Here is a 12,735-nt window from a genome sequence, read left to right as displayed (position 1 = left end):
TGTGCCGTTTGAGCAATTAAGAAGTAATATATTGTTACACATTGTTGTTACTGATTCCTCTACACAAGAAACAAATAAGTGTTGATTAGACAGTTGATTTGTTCAGAGACAAAATTGATTGGCCAAAATGTGCGAGGAAGTTGCAGGCTTTGGACAAAGTTATGATGTCGCAATTAATTCATAGAGATTGGTTGAATTTGCGCGATCGAAACATCGCAAATTCCTGGAGGGACTGACAATAAAGCACACAGAAACCATAACTCTCTTTGGTCATTCATAGCAAAAGAACCAATGTTGTGATAATGGTAAGGATTAAATAATTAAAACCGCTGATGAATTTGTAAACAACAGTATTGTAAATGTAACACGCTTGAGTTTCACACCAACAGCTGAGTAGCGCAACCAACATTCTAAAGCGTATGCAGAGATACTGACCACTCAGGATAGTTCTGAAGCATCTACTGCCATCGTCTGGAGTTAATAAGATATATCCGTAGGTTGTCTACAGCCTAAACTGTTACCACCATTGATTTTTGACATGTTAATTGGAGACCACAGTGGTTATTTTTCTTTCGTAGACCAAGCACCTGGCGAATTTAGGGGACTCAAATGTTAACTGAATAGAAGCAGTAATTGGAGGACTTACGGTATATAACCTGACCTTAAGAGACTGACGTGTCTAAAGAAGCCTTAACTAATTTTCCTGCAATTCAGGTACCGCCAGTGTGGCTCGGGCATGGAGCGCCACCTTCGACGAGTTGATAGGGAAGCGAATAGAGCACTTCAGCAGACAATACATGTACATAAACGCACCGGGGGTATTGTCAGAATACCCCGACATGTTTGCTGTTTTCATTATCATCACCCTCACAGGTAACTTCATTGTCACAACAAATATCAAAAGAAAGCAATGATAGTTATGCCTTGACTACAAACTAATATTTTCTACCCCATCTTGTCAATGTCTAAGGTCTGCTGGCATTCGGGGTGAAAGAGTCTGCGATTGTCAACAAAGTTTTTACATGCATCAACGTCTTGGTTCTATTGTTCATGGTGATCTCTGGCCTGGTCAAGGGCACGATGAAGAACTGGTACCTGGACCCTGATGAAATCCTACATGTCAGCAATAGCAGCAACTCCAGCCTCAAGTAAGTTGTGCGTTACGAGCACAACTCGAAAGTGCGACAAAAACAATTGATGTGTGTGGTATGAGTCAAGGAATAAACTATTCCATTTGTTGGTTCTAATGAAGTATGTCATAATTACTAGTAGTGTTGTTGTTGAAGGAAAAAGCGAACGTTGTAATGCGTCTGTGAAATTGCCACCGTATGCTTAAAATTAGCAAAATATTACATGTTATTATGAGTGTGCCATCACTTATATACTTACAGCATGTACAGTATAACCTTGATGGTGGTTTTTGGATGTTTTTTAGAGCACTTTATAGGCGGATTAGAGCGACTTCCATTGGCTCCATTATTAGCTGACTTTTGGAAGCGTTTATTTACGAATTAGAATGCATATAAAACCAAAAACATATGTGCGTGTCTCACATAACGATTGTGAATGATTTACAAACCTAAACAAAAAAAATTGCAGTTCCCCTTTAACGTTACCAAAATTGCCCAGCTGTCTTTCGCTCAATTTTCCTGCCTTTAGAGTGAGAATATAAACACCGCCTGTTAGCCTTGATGGAGCTCTCCTCTTGTTATTAATATGGTAAGTTAATGTGGGTGAATTATTTAGTCTTAATTATCATTTAATATAACTCATATGTATTATTAAATAAAGTGTGTTATTCAAATAACTTTACTTAAAATATATAGCTTCTTTATATAAATATTGTTTTAGTCATCCGTCATGTATATTTCCGTTCTTGCGCTTCTTCCTCCCTTTATTCCTTACTTACAGTAGGAGTGCTGATTCACACTCATGCTCCTGACTGCACTTTTTTGGCAATTTTGCCTATCATTCACAATCCTTATATAAAACAAGAACACCTAATCACTTTGAGTCTCTAGAGAAAAAGCTCTATATAAATATAATTCACATCAATTCACTTCACATGTTTTTTATGCATTATGAATTGTAAATTTATAATGTATTTCAAAAGTCTGCTTACATTGGAGCCTTTGAGAGTCACTCTATCCTGCCTTTAAAAGCTCTTAAAAACATCCAAAAACCTCCATGTGGTTTTACATACATGCTATCAGTATATATGTAATGTAATAAAATGCACATTTATATAAGCCAACAAACATAATAAAACATCACTTAGTGTACAATGTCTGCTGTCATTAGGATGCCGACTGATAAAATCATATTATATTCCCGTTTGGATGAAGAATGACTCATAATTCTTGCGAAGACAAAGGGGGGTGGAATCAAGCTTCTCTTAGTGTCGTTCTCGCCATTTCCGGGTTCAAATTGGCTGTCAAAGTTTACCAACTTGTAGGAATATGTCCTCATCCTTCTACTATCAAGGTGAGAGACAATATTTATGATCTACAATAAACTTCCACAAGCAAGGAAGCAGCTTTACACTCAATGTCAACATAAGCACTAGGGTTCTTAACGATTAACCGATGCGACCTTATATCTGGTTTGAGAAGTGGCCGGTTCAGCTAGGTCGGTTACAGTCCCCACAATCGATAAGACTCAGCTGTGAAAATGTAAGTTGATCGAGTGTAGACACACAAACCTGTTATGAGTTGACGTTTTTTTTCTTTAAAATGACACTAGCCAGGGTTTTCTGTGAAAAGAGTCATGCGCTTGTTAGGTTACTTATGTAACTGGAGACAAGAATAGACATAGGTACATCTAGCAATCAGTAGGCAGTTTATCTTTAAAACAACGCGAAAGTCACGGCAGCCCGCCAAATAATCACCCACAACATACGTAACGTCAACACTGCGGACCGTCTTCATCTGTGCCGTCCGTCAATATTGTAACAACAGAGGCCCAGACAGATTCCCAGTTTGTCTTTATTTATTTCACAAAATGCAACACTTTTGTACAACGGGCTCAATCTCTGTGTCTTGCTCTCTTTTCCGGCAACTTTCCTTTGCCCTTTCAAATCCAGAACAAACGTCACTTCCCATCCTTGTCCCGAAATGTCCCGCCCCTCAGTCAAGCCATTGGCTAGAACCCGTAGGTGTCTGTGACGACACTGACTTGACTTGACTCGTGGAAAGAAAGAAATATATGTGACATGTGTTTGCCTTTTTACTTAATTTAACATCTTTGGGGATGTATGTTGTGTTTTAAAAATTTGAAAATACTGGAAGCATGTCACTTTCATGGAAATTGCTTTGTTATATTTGAAAATGTGCCCGTGGGTGTTCTCATTCATCAGGTTATTGTTACTCTCATGGCATTCAACTGATCAGTTATCTTAGAAGACGTTTAGCCTCTCATCCGAGTAGCTTTAATAAGTTCATGCTCACAGACTTAGCTTGGACAAATCTAGTCTGAGCGCTTGGTGCCAAGGTTCTAACTATGTAACCTCTAACATTAGAAGGAGTGTACGCACGGAAGGAATGCTTACGTTCTTTTCTGGAGTAAAAAAGAATGTGTCCATCAAAAAATGTTAAACCATAGACTCTAATCCATAGAATTTAATCATTCATACACTGTGTCAAATCTTATTGAATCGTTCATACACTTAAAGCTGATCGTATTGAATCATTCTGTTTTATAAATAAATCTTTTTTGAATCGCATCAGAGCCCATGTAACGAGATGCGTATGGAATCGTCCATCACAAATAGGTTTACATCCCTAACATGCACACAAGCTTGTGATCACGGCGTCGCTATAAATAGTTGGTCTGTGGTAGCGCTTATAATAACTATATCACTAAAACTTGGTTAATATTCAAGTGAAAAAATGTAAATGGAGTAATGTTGGCGGTTTTTATATGGCTATTTATTGGGTTTTGTGGGCGGAATAAAGGACCGCCCATTGGCTCCGCTGTAAGCGGACTTTTATTTACGTTTATTTACAAGTTACAATGCATTAAAAAATACATCTGTCGTCATCTCTTTTATAATAATTGTGAACAGTAGACAAAATTCCCCCCAAAAATTGCAGTTCCCCTAAAGATGCAGCATTACGTACTTTGTAACATTAAAATAAAACAAAAGGCTCATCATGTTGACTAATTCAATTTAATGTGAATTAATGGCACCTCTGCTGGTTGAACCTATTCAGTGCACTCGATTTGGCTTAAATTGCTCCCAGTTATTACAATTTCAATAAATTTAGATTGTAATTCCTCTTTTCTAGCTTGCATGATTACTTCAAAAAGTATGTTTTGGCAAATCCTACAAATAGTCCAGTACAAAATAAATACGTTGTGAAATATATATTTTTTCATTTTCCCTGTGTTTAGCCTCACAGACATCCTGCCAACCAGAGAAGAGTTAGGTGTTGGTGGCTTTATGCCTTTTGGTTTCGCCGGAGTGCTGTCTGGAGCTGCTACCTGTTTCTATGCCTTTGTGGGATTCGATTGCATAGCAACCACAGGTCAGTGCAACCTTGTCTGGCCATAGTCTGGTCTTGCTCTAATTTCCACATCCCGAACATCACCCCATGGACATACTTTTTGTGGGAGTGTTACTGGATCTGGAGCAGGGATCATCTATCCGAAGCGTGTCCAAATATTTGGTGCTCTTACATAAGCGGTGGCAGAGCAAAGAGAAAAGATCTAGTTTTTGAGTGCTTGGCCCAATTGGAAGCGTGGCGACGCTCCTCTTTTTATGTACTGTAGTTTCGAATCATACACTCTGTAAAAGGGTTGTAAAAGTGTCCTGTAGCTTAGCCAAACTCTCGCCTGTATTCCCCAGGATCTATGTGCGGAATTCTAATTGGCTCACGTAACCCAAAGCAATTATTTGAGTTTGAGCACAGACAGGCTTTAGTGTTTATAATCTAGGTCATTTGGTGGCTTTGACCTGTCAAAAACAGCGAAAGGATCCAGACTTATACACACGCCATCATCGCAATGTGATTTTTTTTTTTTAACTACACAGCAAGTCCTGAGTGTTCATCTCCGGAATGCTGTTGCATAATGGCCTGCTGTTGACTAGTTGGGTGTTTAAGTCTAACAGGCGCAAAATAAGCTCCTTGTTCAAGCCTGTTACAAAATGCTGAGGAAAAGATTATTAAATCAATCACTTAGCCTTTTACCCCCCCATTAGAGTTACTGGTATTCTGTCAACACATCCAAAAGCGACCAAAGAACTGGCATATTGACAGAGTAAATATTTTGTTGCAACAAAAAACTATTCACTATTAACCAGTACGGACAGTTACGTAAGTGAAACTTTTAAATGCTTTTTTTTTGCATTCTTATTTTTGGTCCAATGTCAAATACTAATGCTCTACAACAGGGGTGTCAAACTCAAATACAGAGTGGGCCAAAATTTAAAACTGAACAAAGCCGCGGGCCAAGGTTGAACAAATTAACCTTTTAATAGGGACCCAAACAAGTTTTGCATTGAATATTGAACAAGCAAGGCTTATATAACTTTATAGTGACATGCAAAATCGAGTTTCAAATAATAATAATAATAATTAAAAAATATCAATGGCATATCAAATACAATTTAAATAAAAATTGAATGCCTCTTTACTATTTGCAGCCTTCTAAGGTAAATATCAACATTAACTTTTTCCACAGGCTAATAAATTTGAAAATAAAATAACAATAAATAAACCAACCATTCATGACTTTAAACTGCTCAGTTTGCAACACACTGATCTACCGTATTTTTCGGATTATAAATCGCAGTTTTTTTCATAGTTTGGCCGGGGGTGCGACATATACTCCGGAGCGACTTATGTGTGAAATTTTTGACACATTACCGTAAAATATAAAATAATATTATTTATCTCATTAGCGTAAGAGACGAAGCAAATGTCAGCAATCGTCACACACGCGTCAACCAATAAGAATTCGGTGGGGGCGGGTCATGGCAGAAGTGCATTGTGGGTCATGGGATGCTACATGCCACTATGTCCGTAGCTATTAAAATGGCTCATTTCAACATTGGCGGTAACTTATAAAAACTGAGAAGGGCTGAACAAAAATGGCACCGAAAAGGAAATCATATACTGCAGATTACAAGCTGGACGTAGTGAAATATGCAGCAGAAAACGGCGATCGAGCAGCAGAAAGAAAGGAAGCGGCGCATACCAGGAGCAACAACGAGGAAGAAGATTTCATGGGATTTAGCGATCAGGAGTGACAGATTGTTTGGTAAACGTATAGCATGTTCTATATGTTATAGTTATTTGAATGACTCTTACCATAATACGTTACGTTAACATACCAGGCACGTTCTCAGTTGGTTATTTATGCCTCGTATAACGTACACTTATTCAGCTTGTTGTTCACTATTCTTTATTTATTTTAAATTGCCTTTCAAATTTCTATTCTTGGTGTTGAGTTTTATCAAATACATTTCCCCCCAAAAATGCGACTTATTCTCGAGTGCGACGTATATACAGTATGTTTTTTTCCTTTTTATTATGCATTTTCGGCCGGTGCGACGTATACTCCGGAGCGATTTATAATCCGAAAAATACGGTAATCTGATGTGCCCAAGCCAGATACCTGGCATCTTTTCTTGGATGCTAGTTCATTAATGTCGGGGCTTCATTATCGAATGAAGGTGTTCATCAGTCAGACGTATCCTGTGAGACGTTTTCGTCGTCTTCATTGAGGAGAAAAGTTGCTCACATAGATAAGTGCTGCCGAACATGGAGAGCAATTGAGCAGCTTGGGTGCGGAGCTGAGGCATTGTGTCAGGGATGAATTGTGGAAACTGTGCGGCGCCAACAGCATCATACTTTGACTTCAGCATGTCATCACACTGGAGTTCAATCAGCTCCATTTGGAGGTTAATTGGTGCTTTTTCCACATCAACTGCGAAGGGATTACTAAACAGTTCAAATCTACATTTCTGACCATCAAAGTCGCCAAATCGCCGGCTTAACTCAGCGCAGAGTACACTGAGTTTTTCAGCAAACTGTGCGCACGCGGCGGTAGAGCATACTTGCAACCCTCCCGAATTTCCCGGGAATTGCCCCTCCCGAAAATCTCCCGGGGCAACCATTCTCTCGTATTCCACCCGGACCACAGTCTTGGGGGCGTGCCTTAAAGGCACTGCCTTTAACGTCCTCTACGAGCTGTCGTCACGTCCGCTTTTCATCCATTCTAACAACGTGCCGGCCCAGTCACAAGATATGTGCGGCTTCTGTACGCACACACACGTGAATGCAATGCATACTTGATCAACAGCCATACAGGTCACACTGAGGGTAGACGTATAAACAACTTTAACACTGTTACAAATATGCGCCACACTGTGAATCCACACCAAACAAGAATGACAAACACATTTCAGGAGAACATCCGCACCGTAACACAACATAAACACAACAGAACAAATACCCAAAACCCTTTGCAGCACTAACTCTTCCAGGACGCTACAAAATACCCCCCCACCCCCCTACACACACACGCACACACACACACACCTTGTAGCGTCCCAGAAGAGTTAGTGCTGCAAAGGGTTCTGGGTATTTGTTCTGTTGTGTTTATGTTGTGTTACGGTGCGGTACAGCTTCTTCCCCAGGGCCATAACCACCCTGAACAGACTTCCCCATTGACCCTCATAACTGCCTTCTCTTCGGTGCAATAACCCATTCCACCAACCACCCTGTCATGTACATATTCATGTACATATTCATTTCACCCTCTGTATAGAGTGTACATTTGTTTTATCGCACTGTATGGAATGGCCTCAATCTCGTTACCCTGCGTAATGACAATAAAGCTGATTCTGATGTTCCCCCGAAATGTGTTTGTCATTCTTGTTTGGTGTGGGTTCACAGTGTGGAGCATATTTGTAACAATGTTAAAGTTGTTTATATGGTCACCCTCAGTGTGACCTGTATAGCTGTTGATCAAGTATGCGTTGCATTCTCTTCTGTTGGTGCATGCAGAAGCCGCACACATTATGTGACTGGGCCAGCACGTCGTTGGACTGGATGAAAAGCGGACGTGACGACAGCTCGGGGCAGATTTTCGGGAGGGGCACTGAAATTTGAAAGTCTCCCGGCCCATTTACACAGTTTCACTCTGGCTCTTAGAGGCAAAACATTTGTGCAGCCCTGCTTTAGATGTACAAACAAACTATGAATTATTTTTAGTATTCTACATGCAAAGTAGATCTTCGCGCGGGATATAACCTAGAAGCAGATAAACATAGGCAATAACTGTAATGAAAGGAGAATGTTTATTTACTTCACAAGTTATGAGAACATAACATTTTGAAGCGCATGAAAAGGTAGCTAAGGAAATTGAGAAGGCCGGCTTCATTCGGACTGCCAAAAAAAATACCAATTAGATGGAAGAGAATGAAGCAAGTATATTAAAGGCAAAGAAGAAAGCGTACACGCACCTCTTCTCGCAGCATTTGTGCACTCCAAACTGATTAACAATAACAATAACTGTGTAGCTTGCCCACAATAATAGCCATAATCATCTGGAACAGTATCAGTAAGTCTTTTCCTTCTGATTTATAACTCCTTCCATCAAACCACAGAGCCTTTGAATGAACTCCAAGACATTCAAAAGTTTGTTTCTGGGATTCTCCGTCTGAAAATTCTTTTGAAACAACTCTCTCACGCCAGTCTTTCTTTGCTTCGGACCTGCATCTGCTCCGAGACCTTCTTGGTAGTAGCGTCATGTTCCTTTCGCAATCTATGATCATTTTTTGATGCTGTCTGCTATTTAACATCAGCATAGCCATTAGAGACGTAATATTTGTAATAAAAGCCAATATTACAGTGGACATTAAGTACAACAAGAACTGCGATGGTGACTTGTGATCAATCAATCAAAGTTTACTTTTATAGCCCTTTATCACAAATGTTTCAAAGGGCTGCACAAGTCAACAAGATGCCTTGTTTTGTTGTTACATCATAGGTCAACTGGAGAAGCAATCCATTTATCGGCGCTAATAGGAAATAAGCGCCCTCCAGTGTAGGCACACAGCGTATGACCAATAGTAACATTAGAGAGTGTGCATAGACACTGGGACTTCACACAAAGGTGTGAATATAAAAAAAAAAAAACTATTTGAGAAATCAGACTAATTGAGTGCATGGAAACGTAGTCTGGACGCCGCTTGTCTTTTTTGCATTCTGGGATCGCGACAACAGCCGAAATGTGGCATTGTCACAGTTTTAGTCAATAAAAAGTATAACAATAATTTCACATAAATATAAAAGTGTATTTCTTAAATGGGGGGAGCTCCAAATAAACATTCACATGTAGGTGTGAATATACAAAGAACGGAAGCTATTTCAGGAACCAGACTAATTTAGTGTATAGAGACAAAGTCAGTGTCAACAGGTCATGCATACACAATGTACACACACACCGTCTTTTATGTAGCAAAATAAACAAAGCAACTCTACAACAATGCATTGTAATCCTCTAATATACTTGAATTATATATTTAAGATTAATGCAATAATCACTGAAATTGGCAATAAAATCTAAAAAAAAAAACACTTGTTTGCAATGTCAACAAAAGAGTGAAAATGTACAGTGTCCATCAAAACCGAGCTTTGTAAAAACAGACAATGTAATAGTTGTATTTGATGTCATTAGATTGTGCAGTTGTACCTAAATCATGATCATTTGCGCTCCCCTCAGGTGAAGAGGTGAAAAACCCCCAAAGAGCCATCCCCATTGGCATCGTGTCCTCGCTGCTCATCTGCTTTGTAGCATACTTCTGCGTTTCCGCAGCCCTCACGCTCATGATGCCGTACTACCTGTTGGACAGCAAAAGCCCTCTGCCCGTAGCCTTTAAATACGTGGGATGGGAAGGAGCCAAATACGCTGTGGCTGTCGGCTCCCTCTGCGCACTGTCCACAAGGTAGGCCTATATTGATGTGCTTTAAGTCTGAAACACCTGCAGGTCTATTTCTGTACTTGTGTTAAGACTGTCTTGTCTGATCCCCACAAGCTGCGTCTTTACTAATATTCAGCCTTCAGTAGTTTTTGTTGGCAGCAGCTTTGCACATGCTTATGCTGCACAGGCCTCGCAAAGTGTTGTTTTCTTAGATGATTAGAGGACTCTTGGAACTCTTAAGCTAGAATCACGCTGCGGGTGATGTGGCCTGTGTGTGTGTGTGGCAGGCAGGACAGCGGAGTGCCGAGAGATACGGCTCAAAGAGAAACAACGACAAGGTGGAAAGAGAGCCAAGGCCCAAAAAAAGACGAGAGAAAGGTTTTGCGATAATTTAAAAGTGAAAAATAAACATTGTAGACAAATGTTTGCACTGTCAAACGGAGCTGGCATTTCATTGGTAATGCAGCACGTTACCAGAAAATATCCTTAATACTTGGGAAAGTACTTAGCAAAAAAAGCATAAATAAAGTAAAAGTCTATTTTGATAGCTAACGCCATCTTAAATGCTTGACTGGTATAACAAATGTTTATTCAAACACATAGGGTCATATGAAGATATCTTAGCATGTTAATAAAGCTAACAAGTTGTTTGTCAAAAAAATCCAACACCACTCCTCCAATTAATATCACGTGTGTGCGTGTGTGTGTGTGCGTGCGTGCGTGTGTGTGTGCTAAATTGTTAAATACATTGTCACTCAATGTATAATACTTTAGTTTGGGTGTTAGGCTTAACAGGTTTTTTTTACTTGTTTTTGTAAAGTAATATATAGTCACATGACCCCATTGTAAAACTACACTTTAAATGTTATGTGCGTTTACAAGAAGAAAAAAGAAAGGTGATTAAAATTTGCATTGAGGTTAGAATTTGTGCTTTATTTATCACTTAAATTCATTGTTCATCTAAAATAACCCCAATATGACTAAAATGCAAAATATGTATTGTGCAGCACAACAGGAACAGAACCAATGTTGTAAGGACTGAACCACAGCACCTGTGGCAACCAACATTTTAAAGCACATGCAGAAGAAGATAAAGTTATGTGATGGTACTTAAATGCAACTACTTCCATCTTGTAGAGTTAATAACAACTACATCAGAAGGTTGCCTCCAGCCATAAGTGTTTATACTACCCAGCAGTTATTTACTTTTTAGACCCCACCATAATTGAATACAGGCGTTGACTGGTTTACAGTATGCTCTATAATAAACAACTGGAGAATACCCTGTGAGATACTTTGTGGTTTTCTAAAACCATGCATTTCTAGCTGTAGTTACATCCTTTGTCATTGGTGAAATGTACCCAAACAAATGGAAGGTTTCTGTTCAACTTCCACTGTAATTTTCTTATGACTGTAGCTATGACTTATAGTGCCAACACATGTCATCACAAGTACTGCAATAGTTGAAAAAGAGTGAAGTGTTACAATTGCATGCTACTGTGTCATCCTCACCTAACTGCGTTACCTTGTGTAAATGAATGCCATGTTCTATTCCTCTCGTCCGTGCGCTGCCTTCTCACCGGGTGTGTGGATACTACATTTCTTCCTCTGGTCGCCTGCTGGGCACTATGTTTCCTATGCTTCGTGTCAACTGGGCTATGGCTGCCGACGGGTTGCTTTTCAACTTCTTGGCCAAGATCAGCCCGCGCACCAAAACCCCGCTAACTGCAACCCTCACCTGTGGCATAAGGGCAGGTGAGACACTAACATGCATGTTTTGTTTTCTTTGATGCTAGGGGGCTGAGTGATGATGCAGGGTCATACATTAAGAATTTTGAAGAGCCCTGACAGAAATCAGTACCAAACGCACAAAAAGACAGTTACTAATATGATAACTAAAAGCACGGTATTAGTATTATAGATATATTTGTGAAAGTAGTTCTTATTGTAGCAAAGTCCACCATCATGCCTCTGCTGCTCCAACGCAGTCTTGCATCCTTTTGCTTCTTTCCGGCAAAACTCTTAACTCGCTATTTGTTTCCACTAATTATTTCCTTTTTTTCCCCCTACTCTCTCAATTTTCCACACCCCCTGTTCTCATGCCTGTCTGTTGTTTACCTCCACCCATGCCACCCCAGCCTGTTGGGTTCCATGTTCCCCCTGCCTCGTATCATCTTTGCCATGGCTCGAGATGGCCTACTCTTCTCCTTCTTGGCCCGCGTCAGCGAGAGAAAATCCCCCGTAACAGCCACAATGGCTGCCGGGGTTCTGTCTGGTAAGATGATTCCGGGACGCGTGTGTTGTTTTGGAGATAGATGAATTCTTGTTTTCTTCTATAAGTGTGTAGCAGAAATATTGGGCCACATTTTTGGCCCCAGGAAGCTTTTCTCAGGAAGCTTTTTGTCTCTATGCCAAAAATGTCTGTGATCTTCAGGAGAGACGTGACTTCTAGGCATGGATTTTGTAAATATTGTACTGCACAAGACCACACCTTCTAAAAGGTTTATGGAGCGTCAAAACACAATGCTTCTGTAGTTGACGTCTAATCGTCCAATTTGCATAATTAGCCACATAGGTTAGCCATGACACATGTGTTTTTTCATGGAGGAAAAAAAAAAAGCACAACAAATACCGTATGTTCAGAAATGCAAATTAACTTTCTTTGGTTGCTTCTTTTTGGGTTTTGGTTTAATATCACAAACAGGAAAGAACCGCAGCTTATTGGGAATAGCAATATGTGCTTCCATGTTAGTCTTCAATTGTGTCTAAATCTGCCTTGCAATATATTATTTGGTATAAAAATG

At 39.8% G+C, this 12,735-nt stretch overlaps 1 protein-coding gene across 3 annotated transcripts in view; it reads left to right on the top strand.

The window, feature by feature from the left end:
- Nucleotides 1-12,735, top strand: part of slc7a1a (solute carrier family 7 member 1a) — a 45,692-nt gene that overhangs the window by 22,550 nt on the left and 10,407 nt on the right. For 2 of the 3 annotated variants that reach the window (XM_062048678.1, XM_062048679.1), the window contains 5 exons: nt 715-873; nt 971-1,148; nt 4,393-4,526; nt 9,733-9,955; nt 12,070-12,206. In XM_062048678.1, coding sequence (XP_061904662.1) covers nt 715-873; nt 971-1,148; nt 4,393-4,526; nt 9,733-9,955; nt 12,070-12,206 — 831 coding nt within the window. Of the gene's footprint in view, nt 1-714; nt 874-970; nt 1,149-4,392; nt 4,527-9,732; nt 9,956-11,633; nt 11,687-12,069; nt 12,207-12,735 lie in introns of all 3 variants that reach the window. The other variant, XM_062048680.1, reaches the window with a different exon arrangement.

Source organism: Entelurus aequoreus, linkage group LG05 (genome assembly GCF_033978785.1).
Source record: "Entelurus aequoreus isolate RoL-2023_Sb linkage group LG05, RoL_Eaeq_v1.1, whole genome shotgun sequence".
Taxonomy (NCBI): Eukaryota; Metazoa; Chordata; class Actinopteri; order Syngnathiformes; family Syngnathidae; genus Entelurus; species Entelurus aequoreus.
Note: the sequence above shows the minus strand (reverse complement) of the source record. Positions and strands in the feature narration are given on the sequence as shown.